This window comes from Castor canadensis, chromosome 2 (assembly GCF_047511655.1).
Source record: "Castor canadensis chromosome 2, mCasCan1.hap1v2, whole genome shotgun sequence".
In the NCBI taxonomy this organism is placed as follows: Eukaryota; Metazoa; Chordata; class Mammalia; order Rodentia; family Castoridae; genus Castor; species Castor canadensis.
This window is the reverse complement of record NC_133387.1, coordinates 17,279,092-17,295,415: the sequence shown is the minus strand read 5'-3', so window position 1 is coordinate 17,295,415 and position 16,324 is coordinate 17,279,092. Positions and strand designations below refer to the sequence as shown.

The window sequence follows — 16,324 nt, the reverse complement described above, 5'->3', positions numbered from 1 at the left end:
GCAGAAACACCTCTGGAAATGCCCTCTGATGTAGTGAACGTGGACAAAGAGGAGATAAAGCCTCAGGAGACTGATGGTCAAAGGCAAGCAGAAAAGCTAGAATCCTACACTGACATCTGAGACCAAGGCATACCCTATGGGCAGTGCTCTTCCCCCAGGAAGCCTGTCTGCAGAGCACTCAGGTGAACTGCACCTGAGCAGAGGTTTCCACATAAGCAGAGGGACATGGACTGGGTTCCCAAAGTGCAATATTCCCACCAGTGGTAACTCAAGTACACTAGTCTGCTGTTTGAACAACAAACCATGGATCTTTACGAAATGAGCAGTAGATGCAATGTTATTGTCAAAAACACACAAAGAGACTTAACCAGATCCCTTAACCTTTGTTATTAGGCATTAATTCTGAGCTCTAAAATGGTTGATATTTTCTTACCTCCCCGCCCCCCACCAACTCTTTTTCTCTGCTTGACTTGTCAGACCTATAACACTAAGAGTGCCAGAATTCTGCGACTAACCAATTCTTTCATTTTCAGAGCACTATTTGTACACACAAACACACATTCTGGATGCAATGTCACAAAACTCCATGGCAATCAGTTTCTTCAACCTCTTGTGTATGAGCCAGAGTTAAATCTCATTATGTTCTTCCCATATTGAGACTGCTAAGTTTAAATGCAGTTCTAGCCTCTGCTGCCCACCTTTGAGCAAATCACCTCGTTTTTCTGAGTCTCAACTACCTTTTCTATATAACCGGGACAATCATGGTACCACCTCATAGGGCTCAGCGAGTTAATATCTGTAAAGTGCCTAAAACTGTGCCTGGCACAAGTCTAAAAAAATTCATTCATTCAGTCCCATGGTTAAGTTTTTCAAAAGGGGCTTGAAATATAATTCATTAAGTAATTTTTAAAAATTTGGAAAGCATTATTTTTTTCTCTCTTTTTAACTAAGAAACATGATTTATAACCAAAATTAAATGACATTGAAATGGCCAGTGTCTCCTTGTCCACTTCTGAAGTGGAGTGCCATTTTCAAGAGTTGGACTTACCGACTTTATTCTGCACTTCTTGAACTTGTGTGTGTGTGTGTGTGTGTGTGTGTTGTGTGGTACTGGTAATTGAACCCAGAGCTCCATGCATGCTAGGCAATTACTCTACCACTGGAGCCATGTCACAATACTGCTTTTTATTTTTTTAACTTCCTTATAATAGTCCTTGTCATAATCAGTCTCCTCATCAATCCTTTATGTTTTAGGAAAAGTAAAGAACACATGTGTGTGCCCATGTGCATGTACATATGAAAGTGTGTGTGTGTGTGCACATGGTGGGGCACATGTAGCAGTAGGTGGAACATAGCAGCTCTGAGCACCCTGGTACAACCACATTTTCAGTGGGATGCTCTCCACTTTCCATCCCTCTCTGGTCCTGGATTCTGTCCCCTCCTCCCCACTTTCCATTGACTAATGAGACTGACTGGCTCTCATTATGGCCACACTTACCTATTGGTGTTCTCCAGAATCTCCACTTTCTTCCGAAGCTCCAGGTTCTCAGTTGAACAAGACTCCACTCTTCAAAGGAGAGGAAAAGAAGAGAATCAGTTTTTCTCCATAGAACAAATGCTCAACCAGGAGCTTGGGTGGAGGAAGGTTGGATCAGGGAAAGAAGATGAGAGGTGAGAGGAAGAGCTTGGCCAGACTGAGTTGGGGAGAAGGGTGAAGACATAAAAAAAATAGAGGGAGCTGGATAGCAACAGTCTCAATAAGGAAAGGGGAGTAGGGATGGTATGACACACGAAGCTTGTTTAGGGTGTTATGACCTGTTTCCTCTCAGCTCTTCCCTTCTATTCTCATGCTTCTCTTCTGTACTACAGAGATCTGGAGCCAGAAGCACTGATATAAAGCCCATGGGGCTTGGTAGAGGACAAGAAAGAGAACAAGGACCAAAAAAAGTAGTGGTTTGCTGGAGTTCACACGCCTAAAAGAGGCAGGAAAGAGGTTTTCGTAAAAATATCTTGGCCCTGGATGCCTTTAGAAGTGCTGGAAAGGAATGGGGCTACCTTAATGCTAAATCACCAATTCTAAGCCTGGTGATAGACATACTAGCTTTCTAAGGAGCTTCTAGAACCAGCCGGGACCCATCCACCATTCCTTTCCCCTGACATACAAAAAGACTTATTTCTAGGTCTAGGGCCTCCTTCCCATCTTAAAATCCTATTAGCTTGTCATGTGGAGAACTATTTTCTTGGGCTAATAAAAATTATATTGAGTTCATAGTTTTCTAACAGCCCTCCTGACATTCCAGCCTTTTCAAAAGAACAGAGTGTCTTCAAGTGTTTCGGCAAAATGTCACTAGCCTACAGTATGAATTAAAGCAGGCAGAAAATAAAGAACCACAACCTGACTCGAGTGTGTGCTTTTTCTAGGCATGAGGGAGCATGGCCGATGGGAACCAGTTAAACAGCGCCCATGCATTTCCTCTGAAGAGTTCCGAGGATGTCAATATTTGCACTTGCTTGAAAGGAAGCCTCCAAAGTACCAGGGATCTTGGCTGGTTCAAATGCTTACTAACAGAGTAAGTGTACTTTTTACTTCTTGCCTTGGTTTTAGACATCCTCTCTAAATGACCACTAGGTGGCAGGCACAACACAGCTGACCCATCAGCTGTGGGCCTGGAACAGGGTCAGGAGGAGGAACTCAGCTACTTCTCACAAACTTAGCACACTCAAGTTACTTTGTGAGCACTGCCCAATCAACTGGACCGTTCATCCACAGACTTACTTTTTCTCCAGGCTGTCCATGTATTCTTTCTTCTTTCTCCTACTCTCCTGAGCAGAAATCTGAGGAACAGGAAGGGAGATGAATGAATTTCCAGCTCTGTAAGTAAACCAGTTATGTGGGAATGGAAGACAGGAGGCAGCACAGTGAGCCTGCTCACTTTTGCTTAAGCCATCTCCTATTTGCTTAGCTTGTCAGTTTATCTAGCAATCCTGGGTTCTGTCCCTGGCTCTATCAGCTGTGCTCCAATGGACTTGCCCAACAAACTGAGCCCCAGAGGAAAGGGCACTGCCAGAAGTCAGAACAAATTGTAGGTCACAAACTAGAGATATGACCTCAGATAAGTGATGTCAGCTCTCTGGACCTTGGGTGGCTCAATTATATATAAAATAAGCCAGCTGGGCTTGAACCTGTATAAGACCCCTGCAGGTTCTACACATGGGTGAAGAGGAATCAATCTCTCTCTCTCTCTCTCTCTCTCTCTCTCTCTCTCCCCCTGCCTTCTTCACTTCCTTTCTCCTGCTCTCCTCTGCTTTGGCCATGGCCCTGGGCCTCACCAGCCTTGCTCAGTCTTGGAGGGCCCAGGACTAGGCAATGGCTGAGCTAAGCCCAGACAGATAAGAAAGAGGACTGCAGAATTTTGTTTACATCACAAATCAGAATCATGAAAAAGAAATTTTTAAGCAAACACCCCAAATGAATTTATATTTATTTATAAATTACATACCTGTCTACTAGAGAAAAAATATTATGTACATCATAAATGTAATGTTTAAAAGGCTGAAGTTTTAAAAAATAAATGTAAATGGAAGTTCTGATATCTTCTCCCCCCCCCATCCCCAATGGGTCATTAGGCAACAAGAAGTGTGAACACTGATTTGGGAGTCTGGGTGGAAGGGCCTGGGGTAGGGGTGCAGCAAGCTCCTCCCCCACCCTAGGGAAGGGAAGGGCTGAGCTTGAGGTCCCACCATGCACAGGCCAGTGTTGGCCCTTGCGAAGGGAGGAAGGGCCTTCAGTCTGGATTCTTCTGCTCACTGTGTCACTCACCAAAGTGCCTCCAAGAATAAGTAGTTACCTTGTTCTTGATTTTTCTCCGGATTTTCTTCAGGGCTTTCTCCTCAGATTTCGTTAAGGGCAATTTGGTGGGGATTGGATAGCCCTCAGCAATCAGGGTCCTCTTCTCCTCCTCTGTCAGGACCAATGGGCCAGATCCCTGCAGTTTCTGAACAGACCAAGAAGCAGACAAGGGTCAAGGATGAATGACTGGGCATTTGAAGAATTACCTCTTGAAGTGGTGAGAACCTGTCACATGACTAATGGCTCTGGGTGAGAAAAGGTAAGAAACAGGTCCTCCATCATGTTAAGTGAAGCAAGTCAGGTTCAGAAAGATAAAGGTCGCATGTTTTCTCTCGTATGTGAAAGACAGATCCAAAAGATAAACATATACACAAAAACAAACATGATCATATACAAACGTACATGAAGAACATGTTTTAATAGTAGAACTACACTATGGAACTTGGGGAAGGAGTGAAAGGGAAAGGAATGATAGAGTGTCAAGACTGTAATAATATCTTAACAGTTTGAAGGGAGGGAATATAAAGATATGTATTGAAAGCTGTTGAAAAATGAGGGGCAGATGGAAAGGGGTAAGGGAAAGTAATGGGAGGGGTTAAACAGAACAAAGTAAAGTATACTCGCAGTAGGGATTCATTGAGAACACCTTTGAACATCGACTTAGATATTAATAATGAAAGTTAGGACTATAAAATAGGAACCATGTGGGGGAGGGACTACTTGTGGAAGGGAGAAGGGTGAATGGAAATTAAAGTGAGGGTATATGGTTGATGGACTTCATATACTTTTACAAATTAGAACAAAGAAACCTCTTACAATTGCTTTAAAGGGGCTGAGGGGGAAGAGATGGTGGGAGTGATCTAATCAATGTACATTGTAAGCCTATGTGGAATTGTTACAATAAATCCCACCTGTACAATGAATCTATCCTAATTTTTAAAAAATTAATGAATAATAAAAGTAAAAAAAAAAAAAAAAAAAAAAAAGAAAGAACCGGGTTCTTTGTAGTGGAAACAGAGATGGATACTTTCACCCAAGGGTTCTAATTCAAGAAGAAGGATGAAGAGGCCTCCACCTATTGCTTCCCAGGAAGCTCCCCATTAGCTAATACTTCAAAGGTAAAAGTATAGAGTTCAAATCCAACATCCTGGAGACCTCCTGGCTGTGACTGGTGAAGGATTCCCTTGGAGCTGTGCAGTACACAAAAGCTTTGCTGCTCTCCTTCTGGAAATGTAATTTTATAGCATGCTCACTCCACACCAGGGTTGCTCCTTTCCTCCACTTATAGCTAAAAGGCTCAAAGTCCCAGAGAAACACTTGTAGACACTTTCATGGGAATCTCTGGCTGTCCATCAGCAATGCAGATGAGAACTGGGGCTCATCTCATTTAGCCCACAATGGAATGATGTACTGCTGAGTCACACAATGAACCACTGGTGTGTCTTCCCTCCATACCCAAAGCCACTGAGGACTGAAAACAAACCCTATCTCTCAAGTAGCTTCTGACTGAAAATATGAGACTGAACTGATACCCATGAAAGGATGAGAGTAATTCAATGCTAAACTGTTATTATTGCCTGAAGGAGCACTACGATTTTAAAGAAAGCAAACACATGAGTTAATGGGATAAGGAAAGGCTTGATATAGGCAATGAGACTTGAATCCAACTTTCTGAAAGAAAGAGAATGGCTTGCTTAAGAAAGAAGAGGGCATTCCAAGCAGCAGGCAGCAGTATACTCTGAAAAATAATTAAAGATGCGCTTCCTAGAGTGGAAGGAGCTCTTGAACCAGCAAAGGGCTGGGCACTTAACGCTGAGTATTGGTATTAGGGACTGAAGCCTACAGGCAGGTAATAGAAAAGCATAACACATGTTGATGGTCAAGAGTACAAAATGGAGATTTCCTCCATAAAAGTGTAGAAGGGATTGATCATGAAAGGACACACTGACATTAGGATAAAAGCTAGTACAGTAATTTAAGGAGTGAGAAGTCAAATCCTTCAAGTTGAAAAAGTAAAGAAAGAATGGAAATTTAATTCCTTTGTTCTCAGTATTGGTACTATGCAAGAATGTGACTATGGATCTAAAACTCTGAGGGACAAAATGAATCCAAATTTTCAAAATTATGCTGATCCGGAATTTTTAAATATTTCATTTAAATTTCTTAGGTGTGATATTATAAATTCAAAAAAATTGATTATAATTTTTAAGACTTCATAGAAATCAATTTACTCTTTAGAATAACAAAACAGTTTTTAAAAAAACTGTATTTATTTATTTATTATTCATCTGTGCATACAATGTTTGGGTCATTTCTCCTCCCCCCTCTCTTCCCCTCCCCCTTACCTCTTGCTACCCGGCAGAAACTATTTTGCCCTTATCTCTAATTTTGTTGAAGAGAGAGTATAAGCAATAATAGGAAGGAACAAGGGTTTTTGCTAGTTGAGATAAGACTAGCTATACAGGGAGTTGACCTGCATTGCTTTCCTGTACATGTGTGTTACCTTCTAAGTTAATTCTTCTTGAACTAACCTTTTCTCTACTTCTTGGTCCCCTTCTATTGGCCTTTGTCACTTTAAAGTGTCTGCTTTAGTTTCTCTGTGTTGAGGGCAACAAATGCTATCTAGTTTTTTAGGTGTCTTACCTATCCTCATATCTTCCTTGTGTGCTCTCGCTTTATCATGTGATCAAAGTCCAATCCCCTTGTTGTGTTTGCCCTTGATCTAATGTCCGCATATGAGGGAGAATATATGATTTTTGGTCTTTTGGGCCAGGATAACCTCACTCAGATAGAACAACAAATGTTATTCTCTCTCCTTCCTTTTCATATATGTGAGGGATGAGTGAGTGATGACTCATGATTTTTAATCTGAGTCCTGAGTTAGGTAAAAGTCAGCCCACACATTACAAAAAGGTTAAGCTATGTTTTTGAACTTTAGGCATCAAAAAATTTAATCTCAGAGAGATGTTTAAGTTCACCCACGATTGCTTATCTAAAATATGAAAAGCATTTCCTATTACATGTCATAAGAACCACCTAAATTAATGGTAAATATTTATGGTATAATTTTTAAGGAAAAAGAAAAATTCATTCTTACAGCTCTGTAAAATAAAGACAGGAATAAAAGTTGATTGTGTGTCTATGAAAAGGAAGAGAACGATAGTGGCAAGGTGAGACTTATTGGCAGTTGTTTAAAAATGTTATTTAGGGTTGTTGTTCCTCTCTTTAGTGCTATGTCTTGAATACAGTGTGTCCCCACCATACTCATGTTGAGGCTGGGTAGGAGGTGATTAGGCTATAAGGAGGAATAATGCCTTTCTCACGGGAGTGAGTTAGGTCTTCCAAGATTAGTTACCATGACAGTGGGCTGTTACAGAGCAGGTCAGCCTCCCCTCTGTCTCATTCTTGCACATATGATCCTTCTGCACCCTCCTGCTACCCCTACTTTTCCACCATGCATGGAACAGCATGTGGCCATCCCCAGAGGCTAAGCAGACGCCAGCACCTTGCTTTGAGACTCTCCTACCTCCAGAACTATGAGCCAAAATAAACCTTTTTATTATAATTTACCAAGTCTTGGATATCATAGCAACACATAACAGTCAAAGCCATTTAGCCATTAAATAGAAACCTCAATACAAAAGTAAAAAGGGCTCACATCTCTCCAGAAAGGTCCAACAAATACTTACATGAGGAGCTGTGAGGAGAGGAGAAGTGGACAGGGCGGAGGGGGCCCGGGGCACAGCTCTGGCAGGACTGTGGGTCTGAGGCAGGCCAAAGGGGTGCAGGCGTGGGTTGGGGCTCAGGCTGCCCTCAGAGTCACTGCTGTGACTGCTGGGAGGGGTTGGTGGTAAGTGCAGGTGGTCCACGGAGGCTGAAGGAAAGAAAGTGCATTTCATCCACCACAGAGAGGCAAAGCAGGACTTGGGGGCTGGTTAAACACACTATGTTCATCCACACGGGTAGCTGAGGACAGATGAACAGAGTGAGGACTCTCCATGAGGTGACCTGGCAAGATCACCAAGGTGCCTTGCTCAGTCAGGGACGGGGAGGGAGACCAGGTGCATGGCAGTGTATATAGTAGTCCTCCTTTTGTGCAAGAAAGGAAAGAGAATGGATACTTGTTTGCTTGCCTTAGAATAATGAAACGCTGGAAGTAGACAGACACTAATAAAAGGGTGAGCCAGGGCAGGCAGGGGGAAATTTGGGGTGATTAGGATAAGCTGTTGACAAGATTTTTCACTGTATTCTTTTTTAGATAGCTGGATTTATAAAACATGTTAATGTAGAATGCACTTTAAAAAAAACCTTTTAAAAATGAGCAAACCTGAGAGCCTTTGTGGCCTCCTTGGAGAAAAGCTCCTTTGTTTCTACAGGAATGTGCCTAATAGGGCCCTTGGGCATCAGGCCAGGCATTCTTCATTCAGAAAATAATAAGCCCACCTTTAGATAGATGAGTAGACATGGGAAACATAAATGGGGGTACAAGGTGCCTTTTCCTCCAAAGCCTTTCCTCAAGGGCATGATGATAGGCCAGGAAGAACCCATCTGAGTTTCACCTAGACAAAGTTGCATTCAGGACTCCCTCCCTCTTTTTCTGAACACTGGATGAATAATATTTCGTTGTGCTGGCCACTGTTATCAGGGTAAGTGAGATAACTTTGGGAGCCCCTCACTCCACACCCCTGCTGGAGCCCCGGGACAACAGAGCCCTTAGTGCAGCAGCTTTGGGTGGGCAGAATGCCTGGGTGCCTGGACACAGCTAGGTGACTCAGCAGAGGAGTGCTTGAGGCCACTGTGAGGCCTTGGCACTTTTTCTCACCTTTCCCTTCCTGTTTTCAAATTGAAGCTGACCATGATGCTATTGATGGAAAAGAGCCTTTCTGAATCAAACTACTGACCTGAGAAAAAGGACCTGGCCCAAGGCTGCCTACGAGATGATGGGCATCAACGAGGCAGCCATTAATGTGATGTGAAAAGACCTCAATATCAGACGTCACAACAGGTGATATCCCTCTCAGCAGGTAGTCACCACCCTGCTTTCCCCACATCACCAGCACACTTCTCTCTCCCTTTCCTCCCTCTCTTCTCTCTTTTTTCAATATCCTACTTTTATTTTCTAGATGCCTTCTCTTTCCCTTTTTTCTCACCAAAGTCTTGCCAAAGAATTCCCTTGAAATTCTGTATGCCTGTAGAATTTCCCAAAGAATATTCTGTGATAATCCTATCTACTCAATTCCCAACACTTCTGCCAGCAGGTGCAGGCAGCCAAGGACGTAAGTGTGCACCTTAACTAGGCATGTGCTTAGCTAGAACACAGGTATTCTCTGAGTGTCAAGCAAGGTTTTCTCAATACTATGAACACATAGTACTTTATGATTAAAAAACAGTAACAACAACAAAAATCCAGAAAGCTGACTATGCTATAAGGGGCTCCAGCTTCCTGTCCCTCTGTGCTGTTACAGTTCCAATAACTAACAACAGTACCTGGAACTCCCCTGTGCCTCTCATTTGACACGGGCCAAGTTATTCTAATACTATGCTCTTTTCCAAGCAGGGGGTACCCCACAGAAGACAGAAACAGGATGATAGGAAGAGCCAGTGAAGCAAACTTGAACCTATCCTGTCCTCCCCACTTATGGAAAGCTGCCCATCTGGCTAAGGTGCATCATCAGTATCTGATTTCTAATCACTTGAAATGCTGTTCTTGGATTACTGGAAGAGCTACAGACAGCAGACTACTCTGCCTAGAAACTCTGATGCATTCAAGGATATTCAATTCCTTTATCTCTCTTTATCCAGGATAATATTTTCTTGATTCTTGAAACATTTCTCCTCCAGTGACTCTGGATTCTGAAGCCACCATTGTAAGAGTCACAATACTTTCAGAACCCTTTTTTTTTTTTAAATCATAGCATAAATTTACAGAACAGAATGCATTGGATGGTAATAACTAGCACCATAATAATGAAAGGAATTGCTTCAAAGCACATTATAAAGCTGGAAGGCACTCATGTTTATCACTCAATGCCAAACAATGATGTCTCAATATAGAGGCTGGGCAATAATATTAATTTTAAAGTTTTAATACTTTCTTTACCCATGGTAAAGGCAAATAAAAAGCCAACTCTGACTAAAGGTCACAAATCAAATTCTGAGTTATTTCCTAAAGGAATGAAGCTAGTTTATACTTCCATGACAATTGTTCATATATAACATTTGCACATTTATATACTGTAGCACACATACCTTTTCTATGACTATTTATTCACTAATTTCTTGTTTGTTGACCACACAATGAACTATACTTCAAACACATATTGAAAGTGTAAATAAAAAGGGTGGTGATGTCACGAACAAAGGCAAAGAACCAACAAGAGCAGGATCTGTGCAGAAGCATGTGCATAGACAGGACACAGAGGGATCTCCTAGACTCCCCAAGGCTCAGGGGCTGTGTTCAGCAGCCCAGTGATGGATGTCACAGGAGAACAAACAGGGAGGTCAGAAAGAAACTAATGTCAAGAATGAAAACTTTAAGGATGACTTTAATTCTAAACAGATGGCAAGAATCCCCAAAAGACACATAATCAGAGGCCATGAACATCAATGGGAAGAGGGCTCCTTACAACTGTTTTCATACAAAGGCAACATTTAAGAACACTGCATTCTGAGCAGATAAAGTATGAATTCACTTTATAAAAGGTTGAAACTTGCGTTGTTTTAACTAAGCAAGTGCCACTTTGTACTGCTCTATATGTATGGGACTGTAGCAGGTTCACATCAGGAGGACAGAAGGACAGTGGGGTCTCATCTGTATCCACATCACAGTGGTCAATAAAGGATCTGAAAAACCCTACTGGCTAGGAGTCAAAGTGCACTAACATTGGGCTGGAAATTAGGCATGTGCATATAGAGGGAATAATATTTAGCTTTCAAAATGTTTATTTGGAATCAGATTTTTAAGAAGAGAGCTATTCCATAAAGCATGTGACACCTGTGGTGCCAAGAATCCAGCCTTCTTGCCCATGTTCTGCTCCTCTGCAGACTCAGACCACCTGGGGTAAAGGAAGGAACACTGGGCAAGTGCACTCACCTTCTTTAGGAGAGAAGTTTAGGAACTGATCCACTTCATGGGGCTCCAGCTTAATCCTAGGTATAATGGTCTCGGTGTGGCACGAAGAGTCAACCTGAAGGAAGAATTTCAAACATGAGTTTTAAAACCAGCCTTGAATAAAAAAGGAAGAGCTATCTGTCATCTATGTCTTTCTCTCTGGCCAGCCCTACCTCTTCAGTACAGCAGGGTGTAGGCTGCTTCTCTCCTAATTCTTAACCTTCTTCTCTCTGCCAAGCCTGGCATTATGGCTGATGGGACCTCAGAACTCTACAGTTAAAAGCCCAAGAATTCACTTATCATTGCTTCTTTCAGTTGTTTTTTTGTGGGAATTTAAAGGCATTTTATCACAAAATATTCTGGTAACATTTTACAGGATCACAGACTTCCAGTTTGTCCTGTGGTGGGAACTGTGTGTACCAAGCCACATTCTTTCTTTCCAGGCTCCTAACAACTGATGACATCTAACCATGAAATATCAGAGGGATGAATGGTTATCCTGCTCACACACAGAGAGAGGGGCCATGAACCTGAACTACATTAATTACATACATGCTTAAAAATCAAATAAACTAAAATCTTATGGAGCAAGGAACTAACTAATAGGTGTTCTGCCTACCATCCCACATCTACCTAATAAGGAGGCAGCAATGTGTTTGTGTTAACATTTCAGGGACAGGAGATGTGATTTGATGAATGCTGCCGGAGTCACTGTTTAAAACCTGAGGCTGTGAACTAAAAAAGCTAGGACCAGAAGATACATAAGCATGATTCTGGTCCACTGTCAGACATTAGAAATAACCTGAAAGAAAGTACAGTAGAATTAAATGCTGCTTGTTGTAGTCATAGATTTAAGCAAAGAAGAGATTTCTCATTTCTTATGCTTTCCACGGATATCCCAATATGAACCCGTAGTTAGCTGATTCCTGAATTGGGTAAGGGCAACTCAGCAGTGTATTAGGAAAGTAAAATATGACACATACACCAGTGCCCCATAGCCCCATGGCACCATAAGGCATGGATTATACCATCATGTTAACCACTCTCTTCCCACAGGCTTAAAAGTCAATGCCATGGGAATTTTTTTTTTAGCATGAATATTCATCTGTATTTATAATTTTGTAACAGTGATCAAAGAAAAATGAAATAAATTTTGCTACTAATTTTTCTGGACAATGCCTTTGAAGGTTGTGATATAATCAATGCTGACACCAATCAGCATATTCTTCATATATTCAATGCACACATGCCTACACACATGCATGGCTATGCACCCTGAAATATTTACAGCTACTAAACGCCTTATTGGAGTATGAAGATCTATTATCTTTTGATCCAGTGTGGAAGAAAATTGAATATACCCCAGTATTCATTTCCAGGATGGGTTCTTCCTTTTCAAAAGGGGTGGAAATGGCTGTGATGGTCAAAGTGACAGAAGGAACAAGTCCTGGGGGTGGCTCCTCGGTGATCGGCTCTGTCTTGATGGTTGCTGAAGGAAAGTCCGTTGACAGGTACCACTTCTCACTTTCTACCTCCTCTGTGGGAAAAAGACAAGCACACATGGGACCTTGTTCAGGGTACCAGCATTAGTAAAACTAATGACCACTATCCTTCCTCCTAGAACAAAACTCAAACAAAGGATTATTGACAGGAGAATAAAAAGAGATAAAGTGAGTATGTGCAAGGAGATAAATGGATGAAGACATGAATGGTAAATAAGAAGCTATATTTATGTATGCCTGCATGGGAAATGCCTAAAGAGACTCTGGAAGGATTACACATGAAAGGAAGAAACCTGGCTTCCTGGGCGGAGCAAGAAAGAGGCTAAGTAGATGGGGAACAGAATGAGAAAGAGGATTTTCAATGTGTAATGACTTAGGCTTTTTGGTTTTCAAACCAAGTGAATGTGCTATCTACTCAAAAATAAATAAGCACAGTTAAAAATAAGAAAAGAGACAAATGGTTGGCAACCAAGGTGTTAGGACAAAGGACCTCTGCTTCACCCCAGCAGACAGTTATTTGTTGTTTTCTTTCTTTTTTTGTTTTTGTTTTTGGTCAGACTCTCTAGTTTTTATCTTGTTTTCCCACTCATGCCTTAAAACCAACCTAAATTTCCAGAGACTTTCTTTGGGGGGGAACTTCAGAGTTTGTAACAAGCATCTGCCCTTTACTGAAATGGACAGAACATTCAACCAAGGAAAGAGATGGGTCTTGTTGAGTCTGCATCTTGTCTTGTGAACAGGTTTTCATGATTATCACTGGGCCAGAGGAGAGACCAGCAGCAAGACAGTTCAGCTGGAGCACCTCTATCACCACATGTACATTCTTCTGGAAGCTTAAGCTCCACCAAATTACTTCAGGGCTAATATTTCAGCCCAGCCCTGGAAAAGCGGGGAGGCAACAGCAGAGGAAAGCCAAAGAGGCTGGAAAGAGAACAAGAAAAGACAGACAGTGGTTTCCAGAGTCCACATTCCTCACCTGATACCACTTTTACTAAAATCAGACATAAATAAAGCAAAGACCTGTTCCTCCACTTTGTGAAAATGTTTAAACACCTCCCCACCTGTCCAGGCACCCATTACTGGGGTGAGGTGGGTAGACAAAAGGTGTTCATATTATGAAATTGACTCAGTAATTTGACTCCAGTTTCCTTATTAAAAGGTACACGAAAATCTTTCAGAATTGTTCTGGGTAAAGGGAAGGGAGGGAACAGTAGCCCAAAGCTAAAGTTTACTCTGATTAAAATTACGTTTCATAAGCTACTTCCTTCAAACACAGAAAAGGTTAGGTTCCCATTCACAATGTGGTGTTTTGCTTTTAGATCGAATTCTATAAAGCTCTGAGCACATGGTGTGATGGGGGGATTTCTGTCATAGGGTGAGGGCAACACCCTGGCCAAAGAGGGGCTGAGAGGGAACAAAGGACCTTTTGATGGTGGCTAGAGGAGGGAGACCACACTGGGCTTGACACAGAATTCCGCTGGCCAGATGGGCGCCAAGCTCAGCTTAAGGAAGTATTTGGACCAGGGGCCGAAAACCAACTACCACCCCTCCATAAGGAGGTTAGGAACCAGAAGACTGTCCACAGCAAGGAAGACACACTTAGGGCAGAGTTCAGGAAGGAATGGAGAAGCACAGAGAACATAGACCATACTTCCTTCATTTAGCAGTGAAACGCTGATGCCTCTGCTTCTTGAAATCAACACTTACAGTCTGTAAAATTAAGCAATATTTATCCCCTGCAAGGCTGGAATTGAGATAGCAAGAAGAAATATCACTTCAGTGCATAATGAAAGGAACAGTAAGGGAGCATCCCTGAGAAAACAGTTCCATGCAATCACCAGGAAATTGTGAGATAAGGCCAGATCCCCCAATGATGCAATTAAGATGACTATGATCCAACTGAATGCACAAGACAAACAAAAACCAAAAAGAAATGTAAAAAGAAAATATGAAATTATAAGATCAAAATGAAGATAGGTAATGAAATCAGTTCTTCCAACCTAGCAAAACCATTCTCAGCGTGTACTCACATTTATAAAACAGGTCAGGACAGTATATGTTCTTAACATTCAGTCTCCTACAGTGCTATTTAAAAACATAAATGTAATCACTGCTCTATTGGAGAAAAAGGACTGCAGAGCAAGGGATGATAACTGAACTGCAAAAGGAAACCTCTCTCTCAAAGACTAAAGAAGTCTTCCAAGTGAGAAGTTCAAGTTCAGCTCTTCCATGTGAGAGGCAGCTGCCTCTACTTCCCTGAGCTTTTCTTTCTTTTCTTTTCTTTTGTGGCAATGCTGTTGATACTGTCATTTTACAGAAGACAAATCCTGATCACACTGCAAATGAGGAGCAGATCCCAGATTGCTAAGTTCCCCCAATATTCTCCCCATGATGTGAACAGTTTAACGTGTAGATAAAGATTCATGCTTAAATGTGCTCAGTCAGTCATTACTTATAATCACAAAACACTGAAAATAAACAAAACATTAAAGAATAAGAAAGGTTAAGTCAACTATAGTATAGCCAAACAGTGGAACATTTATGTAAAACATTAATATTACATTTTTAATATTTTTAATATTACATTTCCCTTTGTTACTTTAATAACAAAGGAAAGGTATGTAATATTAAGGAAAAAGTCTAGGTTAGAACAGCATTCCAATGGTAGTTTGTTCTTTGTCCCCAGTGGAAATAAATATCAAATCAGAAAATACAGTATGACAAATGTAACCTATGAAGCAGGGTGCTAACGAAGGGTGCAGTAGAGGAGTAGACATTACAGTTTATGCACACCTTGTTTTTGTAATTTAATTTTATTAGCATAAAGATTGGAAGGCCATCAAGGCTTAAAATTAGAACCATCCTTAGCTATTGGAGTAACTGGCTAAACTACAAAAGCAAGAGTCAGTAGGCACACTGTATTCTTTAATCCCCAAATCCCAAAACTCCAAGTTAAAAAAAAGTTTTTCCTGAATTGTGTTTACATACCTTTTAAGTTTCATTTCAGATGCAAAACATCACTCATTAATTTTAGCAGTGAATACTATGCAGTGTGAAAACAACCCCATATCATATGATTTAAACACTTCCTATCAAAGGCTAAACTCAAACAATATCTCCTCAGCCTCACCCTTAGCTATCAGCAAATAAATGAAAACAATCTACTGTCTCATGGTAGGGAATGAGTCCTTTACATCCAAGAGCAAAAATGAAGAAGCCATCAGCAATGTGGCTAGATACTAAGATTACCATAACATCAAGTGCCTGGGGAGAATAAAAAGAACAGAATCTCAAAGCCAATGCCATGGCAAAACCAAAATATAGACCACTGATCATTTCCATCCACACTGCTAGATACTGCCTGAAAAGATGCTGATTCCTAGGATAGAGAGAGTGAAAAAAAAAGAGTAAATCTTGAATTGAAATTGGCACTATGTCTGTCTATCTATCCATCCATCCATCTATACACACACATAATGTAGAAAAAGACAATGATATACATTCTTAAAGAGAGAAAGGACATGGTGCCAGTACAACCTATATGATAAAAGTTCATTATATATATATATAGATAGATAGACAGATAGATATAGATATAGATATATACACATACACATATATATATCCATTTATCATTTAAGAGATTTTGTAAATTAAAAATGTATGCTCCATCTAAATCCTTCAGAGTTTGACTTGTTTGCCCCTTGAATATTTTCAAATATTGACAAATCTTCACCAATTTTCCTATAAAAGTCTCTTAAAGAAAAAAAAATGCCATGGCTGGATTCTAGAAACCGGGAGGGGGTGGCAGGGCAAGAATTCTTTCAACTGGGTAGTGTCACACTGAATCTTCAGCCCAAC

The 16,324-nt window shown here is 41.1% G+C and overlaps 1 protein-coding gene across 1 annotated transcript in view; it reads right to left on the bottom strand.

Annotated features, from left to right (window-relative positions):
* Positions 1 to 16,324, bottom strand: part of Creb3l2 (cAMP responsive element binding protein 3 like 2) — a 109,933-nt gene that overhangs the window by 21,503 nt on the left and 72,106 nt on the right. The window contains exons 3-8 of the mRNA XM_020185860.2: positions 12,323 to 12,498; positions 10,944 to 11,037; positions 7,540 to 7,724; positions 3,849 to 3,995; positions 2,777 to 2,835; positions 1,499 to 1,567 (exon numbers count right to left, since the gene is read on the bottom strand). Of these exons, the coding sequence (XP_020041449.1) occupies positions 1,499 to 1,567; positions 2,777 to 2,835; positions 3,849 to 3,995; positions 7,540 to 7,724; positions 10,944 to 11,037; positions 12,323 to 12,498 (730 nt within the window). The remainder of the gene's footprint in view (positions 1 to 1,498; positions 1,568 to 2,776; positions 2,836 to 3,848; positions 3,996 to 7,539; positions 7,725 to 10,943; positions 11,038 to 12,322; positions 12,499 to 16,324) is intronic.